We start from the raw sequence: 18665 nt of genomic DNA, 5'->3' as shown, positions 1-18665 counted from the left end.
CCAATGTTCCAAACAAACAACAAACAAAACATACGAACCAGGAAATCAAACATTGTCTCGCTGGAAGGGAGGTGTCGACCGACACCAGCCAAGTGTCGACCGACACCAGCCAAGTGTCGACCGACACTCGCCTTGGTGTCGACCGACACTACCCCACAATGTCGATCAATGCCCAATTTTCTGGTGTCGACCGACACCAAGTGGTGTCGATCGACACTCCCTCTGCAATCGCGATCTGCTCGAAGCCGAGAGTCGAATCTCGCTCCCAACCTCCTCCAAATCGCCCAATACTCATAACCCAAGTCAAATACGTCCATAGGAACCTGTAGCAACCAATCACAGCAAGAAAAACACACAAAACAACAACAAACAAGCAAGAACAAGGAAATCAAAGGCTTAGATTAGCCATGGTCATGCACTCACCTCTCTGCAGGAAGATTCTGACCAACAAAGAACGAATCCACACTCCCAGAAAGCTTCCCACACGTTCCTAGCCTTGAATCCTCACTCCCACAGCAAGATCTCACCCACAAAGCCTTGAAATCTCACAAAATTCACAAAAAACTCAAGAACAAACTTTTCTCTTTTGTTTCTCTCAAAAACGGCGTGAGACAAAACAAAACACGACCTAGGTCGTTTTCTCCCTTTAAAATCTCGGTTCAATGGTTTTTCCCTAAACCAAACCGGTCCAAATCGATAATTAAATCAAACTGATCGACACCCATCCCAGAAAACCAATAGTTGGTTCGCGGATGTTACAATTCTCCCCCACCAACATAGATTTGTCCTCGAATCTCGAACAAACATCAGCCAAGGACTCCCGTGCAACCGTCTCCACGGCCCGGACTCCTCCGAACGATCTACGAAAGGTCACCTCTAGGCGATAGACTCACGCTCCAGGCATTATTTGCTCTCGACTTTTGGACTTTTCTTTACTCAGAGGCCTAAACCTTGAGTTTTTATTGGCTCCTCATCAGGCCGAAACCTGCATGCCATAATATTGGCTCCTCATCAGGCCGAAGCCTGCATGCCATAATATATAAGGAAGTCTAATACTCGTCTCTCGGGTTGCCACCCTACAGCGCGCCTCCGGATCGTCATCCGAAGTCGATATACCAACCATACTCCCAAGCCACAAAGTCTCAGAATATGGCAGTATTAGGAGAACCTAAGTCCCCCAAGAGTCGCGAGCAAACAATTCTGAACACGTCTGAGTCCTATCCCTATCCAGGTTTCCTTCCCGTGGCTCGCATAAGACATCTCAATGTCCTACCAACCACATATCCCCTCACTGGAATACCTCATGACCACACATGGATCATCTCACTGCCACAAGGGCCATACAAATGTCCTAAACATGACCGCCACCAAGGCCAAACAAATGTCCTAAATAGGACGTCACAAAGACCAAACAAATGTCCTAAACAGGACCGTCACAAAGACCATCTATCCCGAAGGACCATCACAAAGACCATCTGTCCCGAAGGACCTTCACAAAGACCACACATCTGGCTAAACAGCCCGCCACAAAGACCACACATCCGGCTAAACAGCCCGCCACAAAGGCCACACAATGTTTCAAAAGACCGCCACTAAGGCCACACAATGACTAAAAAGTCCGCCACTAAGGCCACACAAGCCCCTCCAAGGCTCTCTCCACTTAAATGGACAAATTTTAACTCACATAAAACTTTCCACTTTTACCACTTTCTACTTTTGGAAACTTTCCACTTTAGGAAACTTTTATTTGAAGAAACTTTCCTCCAAAAACACCCCGCCTCACGGAAACTTTGTACCCCAAGCACCACCTCATCTTGTTACTTAGTCGCACAACCAACCACCCCAAGCGACCAGGTAAACAAGAGAGATGGGCTGGAATACTCCATTCCCGCTCCAGCCACGGATTACAGATGAGACTAGGCTAGACAAGCTCAAGTCGCGGCTTGCTTCTCATACCATTTCTTAAACCTTGCCTTCATCCTCGCCTCAGGCTCTCCAGTCTGCTCCTCAACACCATCACAGTCCCAAAGGACTCTCATCAAAGGAATCTTCTTTTTCCGAAGTTCCTTAATCCTCGTCTCGAGAACCCTCACTGGTCTCGCCTCCAAAGTCATGTTAGGCTGAAGATCCTCAGGAATCTTAGCTAACAACTGATCATCCTCATGGAGACACTTCCTCAACATAGAAACATGGAAAACCTTATGGAATGCACGCATAACCTCAGGTAACTCCAGTCTATAAGCCACTGGTCCAATGGGCTCAATCACTTTGAACGGACCCATGTACCTCGGACTCAACTTAGTCTCAGTGAATGACCTGTTCGGACCCCACAACATGGCCATCTTGAGGTACACTCTGTCTCCTACCAGAAACTCAAGGTCTTTCCTCCTCCTATCGGCATAACTCCTCTGCCGATCCTGAGCCTCCTTCATGTTCAGCTTGAGAACCTGAATCTTTTCTGAAGTCTCCTGAACAAAATCTGCCCCGTAATTGCTCCTCTCCCCCACTTGAGTCCAGCATAATAATGTACGACACGGCCTCCCATACAAAGCCTCATAAGGAGCCATCTTAATACTTGTCTGATAACTGTTGTTGTAAGCAAACTCTACCAAGCTCAAATGATCTGCCCAATGGCCTCCCCAATCCAACACACACATCCTCAGCAAATCCTCCAGCGTCTGAATTGTCCTCTCTGACTGTCCATCTGTCTGGGGATGATAAGCTGTACTCATATGCACCTTAGTGCCCATCTCGGCCTGAAACGCTCTCCAGAACACCGAAGTGAACTTAGAATCCCTATCAGACACAATGCTCGATGGCACCCCATACAACCTGACTACCTTCTTCACATACTTCTTAGCCAAGACCGCTACTCCATCAGTCTTCTTAATGGCCAGAAAATGTGCCGACTTAGTCAACCGGTCCACAATGACCCAAATAGCATCAAACGTCCTGGACACTGGCAAACCTACCACGAAGTCCATAGTAATCATATCCCACTTCCACTCCGGAATGGGAAGACTCTTCAGTAACCCTCCTGGAACCTGATGCTCAGCCTTCACTAGCTGGCACACATTGCACCTCGAGACCCAACTAGCTACATTTTTCTTCATCCCGACCCAATGATAGTACCTATTGAGATCACGGTACATCTTAGTCGCTCCTGGATGAATAGAAAACATGCTCCCATGAGCCTCTCTCAGGATCTCCTGCCTCAACTCCTCATCTTTGGGCACACAAACCCGACCGTGCACCAAGATAGTACCATTATATGAGACATGATACTTTGAATCAACATCTTTTGAGGCATTCACCAGCCCCAAATCCCCTTCCTGAGCCAACCGCATTCTGCTCAGAAGATCTGCTCTATCAACCGCCTCCAAACCCAACGGTTCCTGAGACACATCACACAAACTCAACGCACCGATCTCTCCTACCAGAGACTCCATCTCCTGCTCCTGAGCCGAAGCTACCCTCTTCCGACTAAGAGCATCTACAACCAAGTTAGCCTTACCAGGATGATAGGCTATCTCCAAATCATAGTCTGCCACAAGCTCCATCCACCGCCTCTTCCTCAAATTCAGCTCAGGCTGAGTGAATATATACATCAGATTCTTATGATCTGTAAACACCCATAACTTTGCACCATAAAGATAAGACCTCCAAATCTTCAGGGCAAAACCTACATCACCCATCTCCAAGTCATGAGTAGGATAGTTGCCTTCATGCTTCCGCAACTGCCGCGAAGCATAGGCAATCACCTTCCCATGCTGCATCAAAACACACCCCAAACCAACTCTAGTTGCATCTGTATAAACCACATAGGATTCTCTCTGCTCAGGCAAAGCCAACACTGGCGCAGTAGTCAACATCTCCTTCAACCTTGCAAAGCCTTCCTCACACTCCTCTGGCCAAACAAAAGGAACATCCTTCCCTGTCAACTTAGTCATAGGACGTGCTCTGCTCGCAAACCCCTGCACAAACCTCCTGTAGTAACCTACCAATCCCAGAAAACTCCTGATCTCTGTGGCATTCTGCGGTTTAGGCCAATCTCTGATAGCCTGAATCTTCTCCGGATCTACATAAACTCCATCTGCAGACACAATATGACCCAGAAAACCCATCTCACGCTGCCAAAAATTGTAGTTGCTCAACTTAGCAAACAACTTCTGCTCCCGTACCTTCTCCAGAACTGCCCTCAAATGCACTGCATGCTCCTCAGGACTCTTAGAATAAACCAGGATATCGTCGATGAAAATGATGACAGATACATCCAGAAACTCATGAAACACACTGTTCATCAATCTCATAAACGTTGCTGGTGCGTTAGTCAACCCAAAAGGCATCACCACAAACTCATAATGCCCATACCTCGTCCTGAATGCAGTCTTCCTCACATCTGCCTCATCTATCGGTCTGATGATAACCCGACGCCAGATCTAACTTGGAGAACCACGTAGCACCCCTCAACTGATCCAATAACTCATCAATCTTGGGAAGAGGGTACTTGTTCTTCACAGTGACCCGGTTCAAACCCCTGTAATCAATACACAACCGGAAACTCCCATCCTTCTTCTTGACAAACAACACCGGTGCTCCCCACGGTGATACACTAGGACGGATGAATCCCTTACTCAACAAATCCTCTAGCTTCTTCTAAAACATAACACTTTATCACAGGAAAACATAAAATCTGAACTTACTAAGAATTCACAAAGTTAAAGTACCAAAAATTATACCTGTGATCGCTCCGGCACTGGTCCCACCAGTCTCTGCAGTCGTGTAAACCCGTGGCGCCTACTCAATCCGTGCCCCCTGCTGCCCTCCAGGCTGCACCTGCTGCAAGGCTGCCACTGCCACCGGCTGCAACTTCGGACACATGGGCCTAATATGCCCTGGCTCCCTGCAATGATAGCATACACGAACGCTTGCCATTGGAGCACTCCTATTGGGACAGCTAGCAATCTTGTGATCCTTGCTTTCACAACTGAAGCAACTCGCACCACTCGGCCTCTGCGTAGCCTCCCACCTCCTCTTGGTTCCCTGCGCAGGCTTACCGCCCCTGCTAGAACCACCCTGCTGCTGAGCCCTACTAGGCTGAACTGCTGGACTAACCGCCACCGACTGTGCCCTGATATCCTCCTCAATCCCTGCTACAGTGAACCTTCAAATCATCACGTAGGGCCCTCAAAAACCTCATGATCTGAGCCTCCTCAGACTCCATAGCCTGACCCGCATAACATAGAAGTCGACTGAACTCCAAGTCCATCTCCCGCACTGACCGCGTCCCTTGAGACAACTGAAGGAACTGCACCTCCAACCGGTCCAATGTCTCTCTCGGAAATTACTTGCGGTTGAACTCCCCCACGAAGTCAACCCAAGTCATCTCCCGCTGCACTCTCCTAGCAGCCACTGATCTCCACCACAACTCAACATCACGAACCAAGTGGTGAAACCCTATGTCCACCCAAAACTCCTCAGGGCATCTCAGAGTATGGAAGTTACATTCCACACTCGTCCTCCACGCATCTGCAGCAGTAGGAACTATACCAACCAAAAACTGCGTGGTCACGAGACCCTTCATCTCCTTGAGCATGGACAGAGAATGTCCATGAGCTCCTGCATCTGCAGCCACTGGCTGCCGCTCCCACTTGTGGCACACCCTAAGCCTGAGCCGGTACCACTGCTGGCAACCGCTCCAACAACTGTGCTAACAAGCCCGCAAGATCAGCACCAGGGACTCCACCCGCTGAGATACCCACACCCGAAACCCTAGCATCACCAGCCACTGAAGCATCAACACCGCCCCCTCCTGGACACCATGCAACTCATGGAATCCTCCTGGACACCATGCGACTCGCCAACACCCTCAGCTGTCACACTCTGATCCTCGGTCTCACTAACCTCTGGGACTCTGCCCCTACCACGACCACGTCCGCGTCCACAACCACGTCCGCATCCACGACCACGACCAGCTACATCATTCTCTCTAACCATCTGCACTACCATGAACAGAAGGCTAAGCACGCAATTATACATAACACAAAAACATATACTCACCATGGAATCACACTGTAGGCTCGAAGAGGATGTTATAGGACTCCATGCTACACACAATTGACTAACTCACATAATCAATCAAGACATGCAATCCCAAACATCACAACAGAAACCTAGTGAACCCAAACCTAGAACCGTTAGGGCTCTGATACCAAACTGAAACGACCCGACCCATTTTTTTTAATTAATAAATAATAAATATAAATATAATATAAACTAAAACTAGTGGTCTTATACCCACTAGCCATCTATCCACAACCACAATCAACAGCGGAAATAACAATACCAATAAATATCCAATAATAAAATAACCAATAATAATCCATAACAACAATCCAATAATCAAATAGGAAACATGAAACCGGAAACCTAACAATGTTTCTAAAGACCCAACTCTATCAACCTAGCAACGCCAGACAACATATAATCGAGTCCCTAGAACATCCTCCTCTTCATCGCCTTGATTCCACGATCACACTTTGCCTTTACCTGCACCACAAACACATATTGAGATGCATGAGTATTTGATAAACACTCAGTGAGGCAATCCTCCCATCTACTAGGCTATACACACAAGCAACAGTGATTCCAATGTTCCAAACAAACAACAAACAAAACATACAAACCATGAAGCAAACATTATCTCGTTGGAAGGGAGGTGTCGACCGACACCAAGTGTAAAAATAAACTTTAACATTTCATCATAAAAATTGTAAATATTAGTTTAAATTAACAACCTTGAAAATAATATTTATCACATTTTTTAAAATATAGCCTGAAAACGTTATATATAAACCATTTTCATAAACTTAATACGGGTAATTAACTCGTTTACTTCTATCATATATATATATACAATTTCGGAATTTAAAATATACAATCTCACGACATATTGAAATTTACATAATGATCAAGAACTTTAGTTTTTGGTCAATTGTATTGCTAATAATTTAATTTCAGTACGCACATTTCTCATTGCTTACACGTCTCATCTCATTTATTTATAGATCGACATTATAAAGCACCGTAAATTTTAAATTAAAAAAAATAATCTTTATAGAAATAGTAATATTTCATAAAATATTCATCCATCTAAAACAATAGTCGTAAGACGTTGTATTGCTGACCCTGCATCTTTTATCTGTTGATTAATTAATCAAACTAAATTATGTTATATCCGAGAAAATAAGAGTAGATAATTTTGAACAGTAATTTAATTAAGATTATACCATAGATGTTGGGATATTATTAGCACCAATCATAGCCTTTCTGCAGCAATAATCAGTAACTGCAAAATATTAGTATGATTTTTGAATCAAATCTATAATATTAATAATCTTTCTTATAAAATTTTAAACAATACCTGATTTTCACCATATGATCATTGGTAGATCCATCAAAATAATGTTTTAATTTAAATCATTAGAAAATATTTATAATATTAACCAAAGAATTTTTAATTTAGCAACAGACCTCTTAGCAACAATGAGGAAGCATAAATGAAATAAAAATGTTCGATATACTTCGCCACCTTTACCTATTGATTTATATTTATTAGAGCCAGAAACAAATGAATAAATTTCAATAAAGATGATAGAATATTTTACTATTAAAATTACCAAACATCTCTCATTAATATTAGCATCTTCAGAAGTTTTCCTGCAACTATAAACATAAGCCTTTTAATTTAGCATCATAAATGTATAAAGGAGTATACAAAAAAATAAATACCTAATTTTCTTGTGCGGGCACATAGAACTAAGATCACGACCATCTACTAACTCACCTGAAACATAAGAATTAGTATAATTTGTTTTACAAAACTTTAAATTAATTAAGAAAAATATACAATGGCCGTGTTCTTTTTCAAGTCTCTCATCCAGCGATTGCGATAGATGAAAACGACAACGGCAATTGGAAATAAAAATCAAAACGACAACGGTAACGGAAAAACAATGACAGGACATGTGTATTCCAGTGAGAAAAAGTGTCGCTGGAGAGAGAAAGAGATCGCTGGTTTTTTCAGCGACTGTCACGAAAGCTCATTTTAACAGTACGACGACTCTTCTCCACAATAGCAGCGACTCTTTTTCACAACAATAGGACTTTCCTTGTCTATTTTTATGTCGTTGTCGCTCCTCCAGCGACTTGAAAAAGAACAGGGCCAATATAATATAAGAAGTAAAGAAACCATACACAAAGTTTTGGTAATGCTTGAACTTGTGTTCCAAACAAATACTACAAAAAGAGGATATGAATAATTAGAACACGAACACGAATACGAAGAACCATATAAAATATCATCAAGACTATAATACTGTGACAACCCCTCCCGCGGACTCCACTAGCCCACCGCTAGCCGCTCTAACGGACCCCAAGTTGGCCCTGCAAGGCATCGATCCTAACCTCTCACTGGGAAATAGAACTATTCATCCAAATCCACAGTAGGTTATTGGTGCGTCAAGCGTTCCTCGAACCCTGGTTCCCACCCTTTAACAACCTTCCCACAGGACAAGTTGCCACCAAGTAAGCTGCAGATCATTAAGGGTAAACGACGTCAATTTTTGCGAGATTGGTTGTGAGCCCTTTCGACTATTCCTTTAATATATTAGATATCTAATAGTTTAATATATATTTTTTTCGTTGTAGAATGAAAAGAAAAGTGTTTGACTGTTTTTTTTTCATATCAGTTACTGTTTTTTTCTGATATCAGTTATACTTATAATATTTTTCAAAAAAACTTTCATTAGTAAAATGGATAAAGTAATTGTGTATATAATATGTTAGAAATGGAAAAAACAGACTCGACGCACACTTAGAGCTACGTAGATGGTTGTGTTTAGTTAAAATGACTTATATGTTGATTAGATAAGTAACTTAAAGAATCCAATAAAGCATAGAATGAGAGCATGATGTTTAAGTTCTAATCATCAACCTTTATATTACTTACTTCACCCAAATGTCTCAATGAAAACCCAGTCACCATTGGTTTGTGTGTACAGATGCCACGAATGGAGGATGAACCCTCCGAGCTGTCCATATTTCTAAGGACAAAACAAATATACATGAATCTATATATCACTACAACAAATATGCACATTGTTAACCAGAGAAAAACGCTATCATAGGTCTTTGATAGCGTTTTCATGAGCGCTGTTTTAGGGCACTGTTATTATATGTACCCCATATACAATAGCACTTATTACGTATGCTATGTTATAAAAATATAACATAGCTTTAAGAAATTGCTATATTATCAAGATCATAATTTTGAAAAAATTTATACAACATTTGTTTTTTCGTGCTATGTTATAGTTTTATAGCATAGCTCTAATAAACTGCTGTATTATCAAGATTATAATTTTGCAAAAATTTATACAATATTTAATTTTTCGTGCTATGTTATACATATCTAATATAGCTGTTGCGAAATGCTGTTTTATCTTGTTTACTGTGCTATGGTATATTCTTTTATCATAACGTTTACCTGTACTTTTATAGCATTTTCTGATATGTGATTATAGCACACATAACCTGTTTTATAAAATCTCATAAAATCTGATTAATAAACGTCTCAGATCCAAAATACATAACAAAAGTCTCAAGAACATCAGTTTACCATCAAAGTCTCAAGAACATCCAAAATAAACAAGCAATCTCAAGTACTTAACATTACACAATAAAACCATCAGTTTAAGACATAATGACCTTGTTCTCTGGCCAAGCAATGCAGGAGCTAAGTGCATCTTCAATAATCTCTATTTCATCGGATGGCCTCCAAACTTTTACATTTTTCACCTTCACAACATCTATCCACACTTTAACTGCATTAGAACCCAAGCGAGTAAAGTGAACCTTATGTTCTGGATCATTTGTTCCCCATCGTCCTTCAGCCACAACCCTATTCTTTTCAGTTAAATCCATCAACTTGCACTTCTTATTCTCCTTGGAAATAACTTTATTAATGCGCTGCCATGTTTACAATATAAACCATCAGTCATCATATAATTAACAAAAACAACTTCATAACATATGAAAACACTTACTGGAGACTTCCTGAGAGGAGACTGTGATGGTAAAGTATTCTTTATTGGTGATATTGGACCCGTTGCATCATCAACAGGAGACTCAGAACCAGATGCAGACTTAGAAGACATAGATGCAGATTTGGCCTGCGATGCAGCCTTTGAAGCTGTTGCTGAAGTTTTGGACTCTGTAGCAGACTTAGAAGCTGTGGCTGCAGACTTGGCCTTTGATGCAGACAAAGAAGCATGTGATGTAGCATTCTGACCAGTTGGAGTTGAGGGATTTTCAAAATCAACCTTACTCAGGGGCCAAGATACGTAAGCCATCAAACAGTCCTCAAGAAATGACATTTCAGCTGTAGGTCTCCATAGTGATGTATCAGGCTGCTTTACTGAATCCACAAATACTTTAACTGCTTTTGGTCCAAGAGGAATTCCGTTAACCAACGCACTTGGTTCTTGTGTCTCCCAACGCCCCTCAGCAACAATGACGTCACCCTTAGACAAATCCAATAGTTTACATTTGTTTCCTTGTATACCCTGTTAAACACAATCAGTAAACAAATCCAATATAATTAATTAGCATTATAGACAGGGGTAATACATTGCTAACACATTGCTAGAAATTATAAATACCATAGGGGCAATGTCTTCCATTTGGATGTTGTTGTCTACCAGTCTACACTTATCAGTTGGCCATGCGATTATATGTCCAACAGCTTCTTTCATATGAAAGATCTTTTGTGCAGGTCTCCATAGAAATGCATCTGGTTTATATGCAGCTTCAACTAACACTTTGAGATCATAAGGGCCAAGACGACAGTCATTCACTATGTCATCCGGATCAGAAGAAAGAATCCGACCCTCACCAACATTTTCATCAATGTCAGACCAATCAACAAACACACACTTAGGATGTGCTCTTTTGTTTACACTCTGCAACAATTTCATGAGCAACTAAGAATCATAAACGACACTAAGAAGAATCACTTAGCTGATATGAAAAGAAGTAAGAATATGTTACTCTTGCAGCTGAGTTTTCATCCATTTCAGCTTCTGGTCTCTGTAACATAAACAAAAATAACATCAATTTATATTACTCTAACTGGCTGATGAATAGTAGAGAACTCTTAAGTATCTAACCTGATTCTTGATTCTGCCAAGTTCACTTTCCAAGGCATTGACCTGTTTTACTAATTTTACTTGCCGCTCTTCCATTTCAGCCATACACTTGCTCTGCATTTGTAAACAAGCTAATTTGGTCTTACTCATGCCTCTACCCATTGCCCTCAGCCTACCAGAATTGTCAGGTCCTAAAAGCTTGGCGAGGTGATCTTCATCTGGATTTGTTAAAAATGCTGGAGCATCACTTCCACCAATTTCAGCTGCTTTTTGCTGAAAAACATAAAGACAGTTTCAGGTTTTACTAGTCGATAACACACTATTTACTGGTGTACAACTCTATTCAGACTTACAATCAAATCAGCTGCATTCGTATCTACTGGTGTACCATCCTTTTTGGTGCGAGACTTGATCCAAACATCTAGTCTTGTCACGCTGGAAGGATCTTCACTTTCAGCTTTCTGTTCCAGAAAACAAAATTTCAGTAACAGTACAAGCACTATGTATAATAATAAACAACATAGTTGTAGTATATATGCTTGCCATTTCTTCTGTTAGTCTGCTGATCCCTTTACGACTAGTGGTGTGAGGTATCTGATTCTTTCTTTTTGCTTTATATTTCTCACTCACGGCCTAATAATGAAACATGTTAATTACTAATCACCAATCAACTACTAAACAATTATAATCACAAGTAATTACCTTAAATGCAGCACTAGTTTTGAGTTTGACAAATTTTTGCCAATCAACAGGACCAATATTTGGTGGTCTCAAATTCATCCTCTCTTGGTTATTTGCAGCCAAATTTATAGCCTTCACCGTGACAGACTTGTGTGATCGCCACAAATGTCCCATCTGGTGAATCACAGATATCCTTTGCCAATCTTCATCAAGCTCAAACCTTGCCTGCATTCACTTACACTCACACCATAACTATAAAAGTAAACATGTTCAATTGAGAGACTTTTTAAAAACAAAAAAAAATTCTTGTTACCTGAACAGATCTCCAGAGAAGTGTTTTAAGATCTGGACTCACTTTCTTCCAGTTAGGTATGTTGATAGGGATGTGTTCTCGCATCAATGTCCCTACATATGATGCCAACTTGACTGACCCTGGACCAACCGCTACTCCAAGTACATTGTAATCAACTTTCACTCTAACAGATGGATCCTTGGCTAGGTTTTTCATCTTTGTTGGTCCTCGTTTTCTTTTACGCGTAGCAGGCTGCTCATGTTCTTCAGACAACACAAACTCTCCTACTGGTTCTTCTGGTTGCTGTTGAGTTTGTGGTTCTTCGGAATGATGCTCCTCTTCCTCCACATGCTGTTCTGTTGCTACAGGTTGGGCCTCCACATGCTGTTCTGTTGCTACAGGTTGGGCCTCCACAGTACAAATAAACTCAGGTTCGTCATCATCCTTAGACTTTCTCTTTCTTTTTCCTCCACCCTTCTTCCCTCCAACCTTCTTTTTAGTTCCACCCATTTTAATTCACCTGCGTAAACAGAAAATTAATCACTTAGAACAGAAACTTAATCACGTAGAACTTATATAATAGAATACATCATAAAATCTACAACATTCAACAAACATCAACCATAAACAAAAACATATATATATATATATATATATATATATATATATATATATAAATGAATCAAGAATCTACTCTTGCACATATATGCCTTCACAATCAGATCTAGCATATTCAGCTTCATCCATTTCAGTATCCATGTCAACATCTACTGGCAATGGACCAATTATATCTGCATTTCCAGACTGAACATCTTCTTTACTATATCTTCTTGAAGCACCTCTCATAACAACAGACCAACTTGATCCATCTTCACTTGAATAAAATACTTGCTTTGCTTGAGATGCTAGAATATACGGATCCTTCTGAAAGCTTACTTGGCTCTGATTTAAGTTAACAAGTGTGAACCCATCTTCCACTTTAACTCCATTACCTTTTACTGCCCAGTTACATCTAAATATCGGCACATAGAACACATGGTAGTCCAACAATATGATGTCAGTAATTCTCCCATAATATGACACCAAATCAACTACTTGTGAAGTATCCTTAGCACTAGATCTACACATAGCCGTTGCCTCATAATAAACACCACTGTTCTGACTCTGCCTTTCAAGTGAGTATGTGTGAAAACGTTGTCCATTAACTATATAACCAGTATAGGACCTTGCAGTACACCGTGGACCATATGCTAGCCATTTAACTATGTCTTCATGTCCATCAGAAGTAATAGATATCTACAAAATTAAACAGACTAATCAAAATTATGAATGAGTCTACTATAGATTTATAAACAGACTCATTCTTGGACAAAGACCAAGGTGCTGCTGGAAGATATGTTCTCTTTCCTTTTGTGGTAGGATGCAACTCTTTTCTTAAACCAAGATGTTGAAGATCCTTACGAGCATTAAGACCATCCTTAGATTTTCCACAATGCAACAATGTGGATACAATGCTGTGAGTCACATTCTTTTCTATGTGCATTACATCCAAATTATGCCGTACTGGTAGATCCTCCCAATAAGGCAGAGTAAATAAAATGGATCTTTTCTTCCACCTTGATAACTCATCTTCATCTACTTCTACTTCCTCATCTTCATCGGATTCACTTTCATCATCATCACTGTCAAACACTGGTTCTTTATAGACAGTTCTCTTTCTCTTCATCCCAGCCTTTTTCACATTTCCGAAATCATTTTGGAAGTTTTTCAGATTCTGATGAACTTCATGACCAGTTAAAATTCTTGACTTTCTCCTATGCTCAACTTTTCCATCAAACCAAGTCTTCTTTTCCCTATATCTGTGTGTTGGAGCCAAACCTTTTCTATGACACATGTAGACATGTTTCCTGCTAAACTTCAACCACATACTATCAGTATTTTTCCCACACATAGGACATCCCATTTTACCTTTTACTTTACAACCAGCAAGATTTCCATACGCAGGAAAATCACTAATGGTCCAGAGAAGCATTGCCTTTAGAGTAAATGTACTTTTACTAAAAGCATCATACGTTAGCTCTCCATTCTTCCACAGATGATTCAAATCCTCAATAAGAGGTTCTAGGTAGACATCAATATTATTACCTGGTTGTTGTGGACCAGGAATCAATAATGTCAACATTATATTCTCCTTCTTCATACAAAGGTGAGGAGGCAAATTGTAGTTTACCAATAGCACAGGCCAGCTACTATAATTACTATTCTTCATGTTGAATGGATTAAATCCATCTGTGGACAGCCCAAGCCGTATGTTCCTTTCTTCAGCTGCAAATGAAGGATACTTCTCATTCATCTGAGCCCATGTAACAGAATCTACTGGATGTCGAAGTTTTCCATCAGTGCTCTTGTTAGTGTAATGCCACCGTAAGTCCTTAGCCATGTCCTCTGATCTGAACATTCTCTTCAGCCTTGGTATAATTGGAAAATATCTTAATACTTTCTGTGGGACACCTTTCTTTACCTCATTAGTCCGCTTATTAGTCTTCCACCGTGAAGCATTACATTTGGGACATTTATCAAGCTTCTTTAACTTCTTTCTGAAGAGGCAGCAATCATTAACACATGCGTCGATCTTTTCATATCCCATATGAAAGCTCTTTAAAAATTTCTTGACATCATACAATGATGTGTGAAAGACATTACCATCTGGCAACATGCTTGGCAATGTCTGAAGCAGTTCATTGAAGCTCTTATCCGACCAGCCATTATGTGTCTTAATCCTAAACAAAGTCACAATAGCCGATAACTTGCTGTGGTTTGAACAGCTAGGGTATAGTGGGGTTTCAGCATCCCGGATCTTTGCAAGGAACTCATCCTCTTGTTGGTCCTCACCCTCTGCAATCTCACTTAAGTCGCCCACAGGTTGGTCAGCTAAGTCACCTCTAAAAGCCAACTCTTGATCAAAAAATTCAGCAGCTTTATATAACTCAAAAACTTCCTCATTCCACTGAGTTGGTTTACTTTGAAATTCATCTACTGACTTCACATCTCCATGATGATACCAATCACTATGCACCTTGTATGCCTCATCCATCCCTCTTATTACAAGATGCTCAACCACAACACTGTTTAACTGTCGTACTACATTACGACAGTCTTTACAAGGACATATTATCATTTCTATGTCACCTAAAGCCGCAGACACATCCCTTACAAATTTCCAAGCTCCACTTTTATAACCAGGATCAGCTCTTCAATGGATAATTAAAGAAAAAAATCATAACTAAAAGAACATCTTAAAGTATCCAAACCCAAAATAAAACCTAATTATGAAATATAATTCCTTACCTGCATAGATGCACCCATGCCTTGTCCAACATTATATGTTATAATATAAATTTTAACCTTTATAGATAAAATAGAGATACATATTATACAAAGCTCACATTAAGCAACAATTCAGACAATACTGCACTACTTCAGACACATACAGATGCTCTTAAACCAATATCTAACTGTGTAAAATCTCACTAATCTAATCACTATTTATACGAATCAGACTCAAAGGACAAAACATAGCAATCACCAATATTCGTGTGTAATAATAATGTTTAACTATTGGTTGAGTGATACTAACCTGTTGTGTGAGTACAGAGAAATGAGAAGCTTCAGTTCCCCAACATTTCAATCACCAACACTTGGGAAAAAAAAAAAATCGTTCAGTTTATGAAGGCGCAAATACTCAAATCCAAAAGCTATTTTTGAGTCAAATCTGTAAATAATCGAACCCTAACAAAACAGATGGATTCGAAACTCCACATTCTCAAAATCTGTAAATAATCGAACCCTAAAAAACAGATAACGAAATAAATCTAGATAAATCGAACCCTAACAAAACAGATAACTAAATCTGACCCTTATCGAAATCAAAAGCTGTTTGAAATCACAAATAATCGAAACAAATAACGAAATTAGGAGGAAGAAGAAAGACATGCCTCAAAAATGGATTCGAGCTATCAATTGCGATGGATATGGAGATTTAGGGCGAAATTGGGGCTTTTCACAAACGGCGAAATTGGGGCTTTTCACAAACGGCGATAAAACTGAAGAATTGATAAGAAATTTAGAAGAATTTGAGCACACACAGAGAATTTAGAAGAAGAAATCTTCTTAGGTTGAGCTTAGGTTGTAACGAGAGAGAGAGAGAGAGTGTGTCGAGTTTTTGGGTTTTTTTTTTATTTGGCGATTAAGTGAATAATTTCACTAAGTATTGGCGGACAAAAGTCACTTTTGTTTCCCGCTACATAATTTTCCTATCATAGCGTTAATAAGATGCTATTAAAAAGTAAGCGAAAAAAAATCTCATCTTTCATAGCAGTGACGGAAAATGAGCTATATCCGTCTGCTATCAATGTACATATTTGTTGTAGTGTATATATTTTTGAAGTACATTTTGGGTTATATATTTTAAGTTTAACTTATTTAAAAAACTTATTTACAAAACTGATCCTCACATATTTGCACAAAATAACATTAAGTATAAAAATTGATTAAAGTATGGTTAATTGTTTATTTTAAGGAGACAATAATGTGATATTGGTTTAAAAAAAAAAAAATAAATAAATACAGTAGTAGACTCGTACAATGTTTTGCTTGGGCGTTTGTTGCTAACGCTAACGCGGAAAAAGCGTTTCGCTTAGGCGTTTTTGTGGAAGAGTAAAGCTTACAGTCGGGATCATCGTCTTCCTCTTCCAAATCAAAAGCTGAGATTCAGATTTTTCTCTAGTCCTCAATAGATAATGGCGACTAAGGCGGCTTCGTCTTTGAGCCTCCCCAAATCTGGAGACATCTCCAAAGGCTACAATTTCGCTTCCACTTGGGAACAGGTAATCAATCGCACAATCTGGATATGGATTCACTGTGGCCTGGCCTCGTTTTCTCCTCATATAATGTTGTAAAATGTGGTTAACTTACTTCCAATTGCAGAGCGCTCCTTTGACTGAGCAACAACAAGCAGCTATAGTTTCTTTATCACACGCAGTAGCTGAGCGGCCATTTCCTGCCAATCTTGTGAGTCTGGTGTTTTCAATTTCTCCATGTTTTCCATTTTTTGTGTTTGTTTTGGTTTTGATGTCAGTTGTTAGTTCATGGTTATAGGTACATGAGCATGCAATTCACAGGCCAGAGAATGGCTTGTCTGTCTCAGTGGAGGACACAAATTTGGAGGATTCTGGAGCAATTGAAGCTGTTTTGGTTAATACAAATCAGGTGATTTGATAAAAGTTCTTATGGCGGTACTATAGGAGTTGCATTTGTCTTTTCTTGCATCTCTCTATGTGTACTACTAACTATTGCTTCTTCCTTTTGACGTACTTTGTTTTTGTTACAGTTCTACATGTTAAAAACAGATCGGATAACTTTGTGGAACAGAGCAAGAACTCTCTCTATTTCATTAGAATGAAAGAAACGAGTTTTTATAGACTCTACACAACAACTCCGAAACAAACGCAAACGAAACAGACTCTAGAGCTCGTGTCCTACAAACCAGGACAACGACTTATTCAAACTAGAAACATTCAAACTAAGCTTAAACCCGTTTTATTCTTCAATTCTTCCCCTAAACGGGAACGTCTCCATCCAGTTTACTCCTTCTCACAGCACACTCCCATTCTTCTTCTTAGCTTCTCGAACACATCAAGTTTGACAGCCTTGGTCATGATATCCGACACTTGATCTTGAGTAGCACAATAATCCAACTGTATGACTCCATCATTCACCAGCTCACGCAAGAAATGAAACCTTACATGAATGTGTTTGCTCCTTCCATGCAACACAGGATTCTTGGACAATTTGATGGTGGAACTATTATCACAGATTAAGATTGTACCTTCTCCTTGAACAAAACCAATTTCTTCAAGAATGTTCCTAAGCCACACTGCTTGACACGCCCCATAGGCCGCTGCAACAAACTCAGCTTCTGTAGTCGACAAAGTAACTATCGGCTGCTTCTTTGATGCCCACGACACAGCTCCTCCTCCTAGCATAAATACATAACCGGAAGTGCTCTTCCGATCATCTACATCCCCTGCATAATCACTGTCCACAAACCCAACAAGCTCCTTCCCTTCTCCATGCTTGTATCTAATACCATATTCAGTAGTTCCTCGGACATACCTTAGTATTCTTTTTGCTGCCAACATATGAGCCTCATTGGGATTCTCCATATAGCGACTGACCAAATTTACTGAGTAGATCAAGTCTGGTCTAGTTGCTGTCAAATACCTCAGACTTCCCACAAGTTGCTTGAATGTCGTAGAATCAACAACTTCACCAGCTCCCGCTCTTGATATTTTGTGACCAGGCACAATCGGATTTTTAACTGCATTGCAGTTCTCCATACCATACTTCACTAGTAACTCCTCTGCATACTTCTGTTGGCTGATGAAAATCCCTCTGTCATCCTGAACAACTTCGACCCCCAGAAA

At 40.2% G+C, this 18665-nt stretch overlaps 3 protein-coding genes across 4 annotated transcripts; 1 reads left to right on the top strand and 2 right to left on the bottom strand.

Annotated features, from left to right (window-relative positions):
* Window positions 1-9597: 9597 nt before the first annotated feature.
* Window positions 9598-16544, bottom strand: LOC147928733 (uncharacterized). 2 transcript variants are annotated; one of them, XM_087483219.1, is made up of 11 exons: window positions 16176-16544; window positions 15818-15877; window positions 12202-12700; window positions 11910-12113; window positions 11751-11840; window positions 11561-11668; window positions 11229-11480; window positions 11110-11148; window positions 10722-11021; window positions 10107-10625; window positions 9598-10029 (listed from the first exon to the last, which is right to left on the bottom strand). In XM_087483219.1, exons 3-11 carry the CDS (start codon window positions 12688-12690, stop codon window positions 9754-9756), a joined length of 2277 nt encoding a protein of 758 aa, XP_087339345.1. In that variant the 5' UTR covers window positions 12691-12700; window positions 15818-15877; window positions 16176-16544; the 3' UTR covers window positions 9598-9753. The 2 variants fall into 2 exon arrangements, with proteins under 2 accessions (XP_087339345.1, XP_087339346.1); XM_087483220.1 differs by lacking the exon at window positions 15818-15877 and having other exon boundaries at window positions 16176-16459.
* LOC147928734 (uncharacterized) lies at window positions 12871-15580 on the bottom strand. The gene is made up of 3 exons (XM_087486251.1): window positions 15529-15580; window positions 13535-15431; window positions 12871-13476 (listed from the first exon to the last, which is right to left on the bottom strand). Exons 1-3 carry the CDS (start codon window positions 15558-15560, stop codon window positions 12871-12873), a joined length of 2535 nt encoding a protein of 844 aa, XP_087342377.1. The 5' UTR covers window positions 15561-15580.
* A 385-nt stretch (window positions 16545-16929) lies between the features above and the next one.
* Window positions 16930-17641, top strand: LOC104742405 (conserved oligomeric Golgi complex subunit 3-like). Its single transcript, XM_087486250.1, has 4 exons — window positions 16930-17066; window positions 17167-17250; window positions 17338-17448; window positions 17570-17641. The coding sequence occupies exons 1-4, from the start codon at window positions 16980-16982 to the stop codon at window positions 17639-17641; spliced, it is 354 nt and encodes a 117-aa protein (XP_087342376.1). The 5' UTR covers window positions 16930-16979.
* Window positions 17642-18665: the final 1024 nt, after the last annotated feature.

This window comes from Camelina sativa, chromosome 14 (assembly GCF_030686135.1).
Source record: "Camelina sativa cultivar CO46 ecotype springtype chromosome 14, ASM3068613v1".
Taxonomy (NCBI): Eukaryota; Viridiplantae; Streptophyta; class Magnoliopsida; order Brassicales; family Brassicaceae; genus Camelina; species Camelina sativa.
This window is presented reverse-complemented; position numbering and strand designations above follow the sequence as displayed.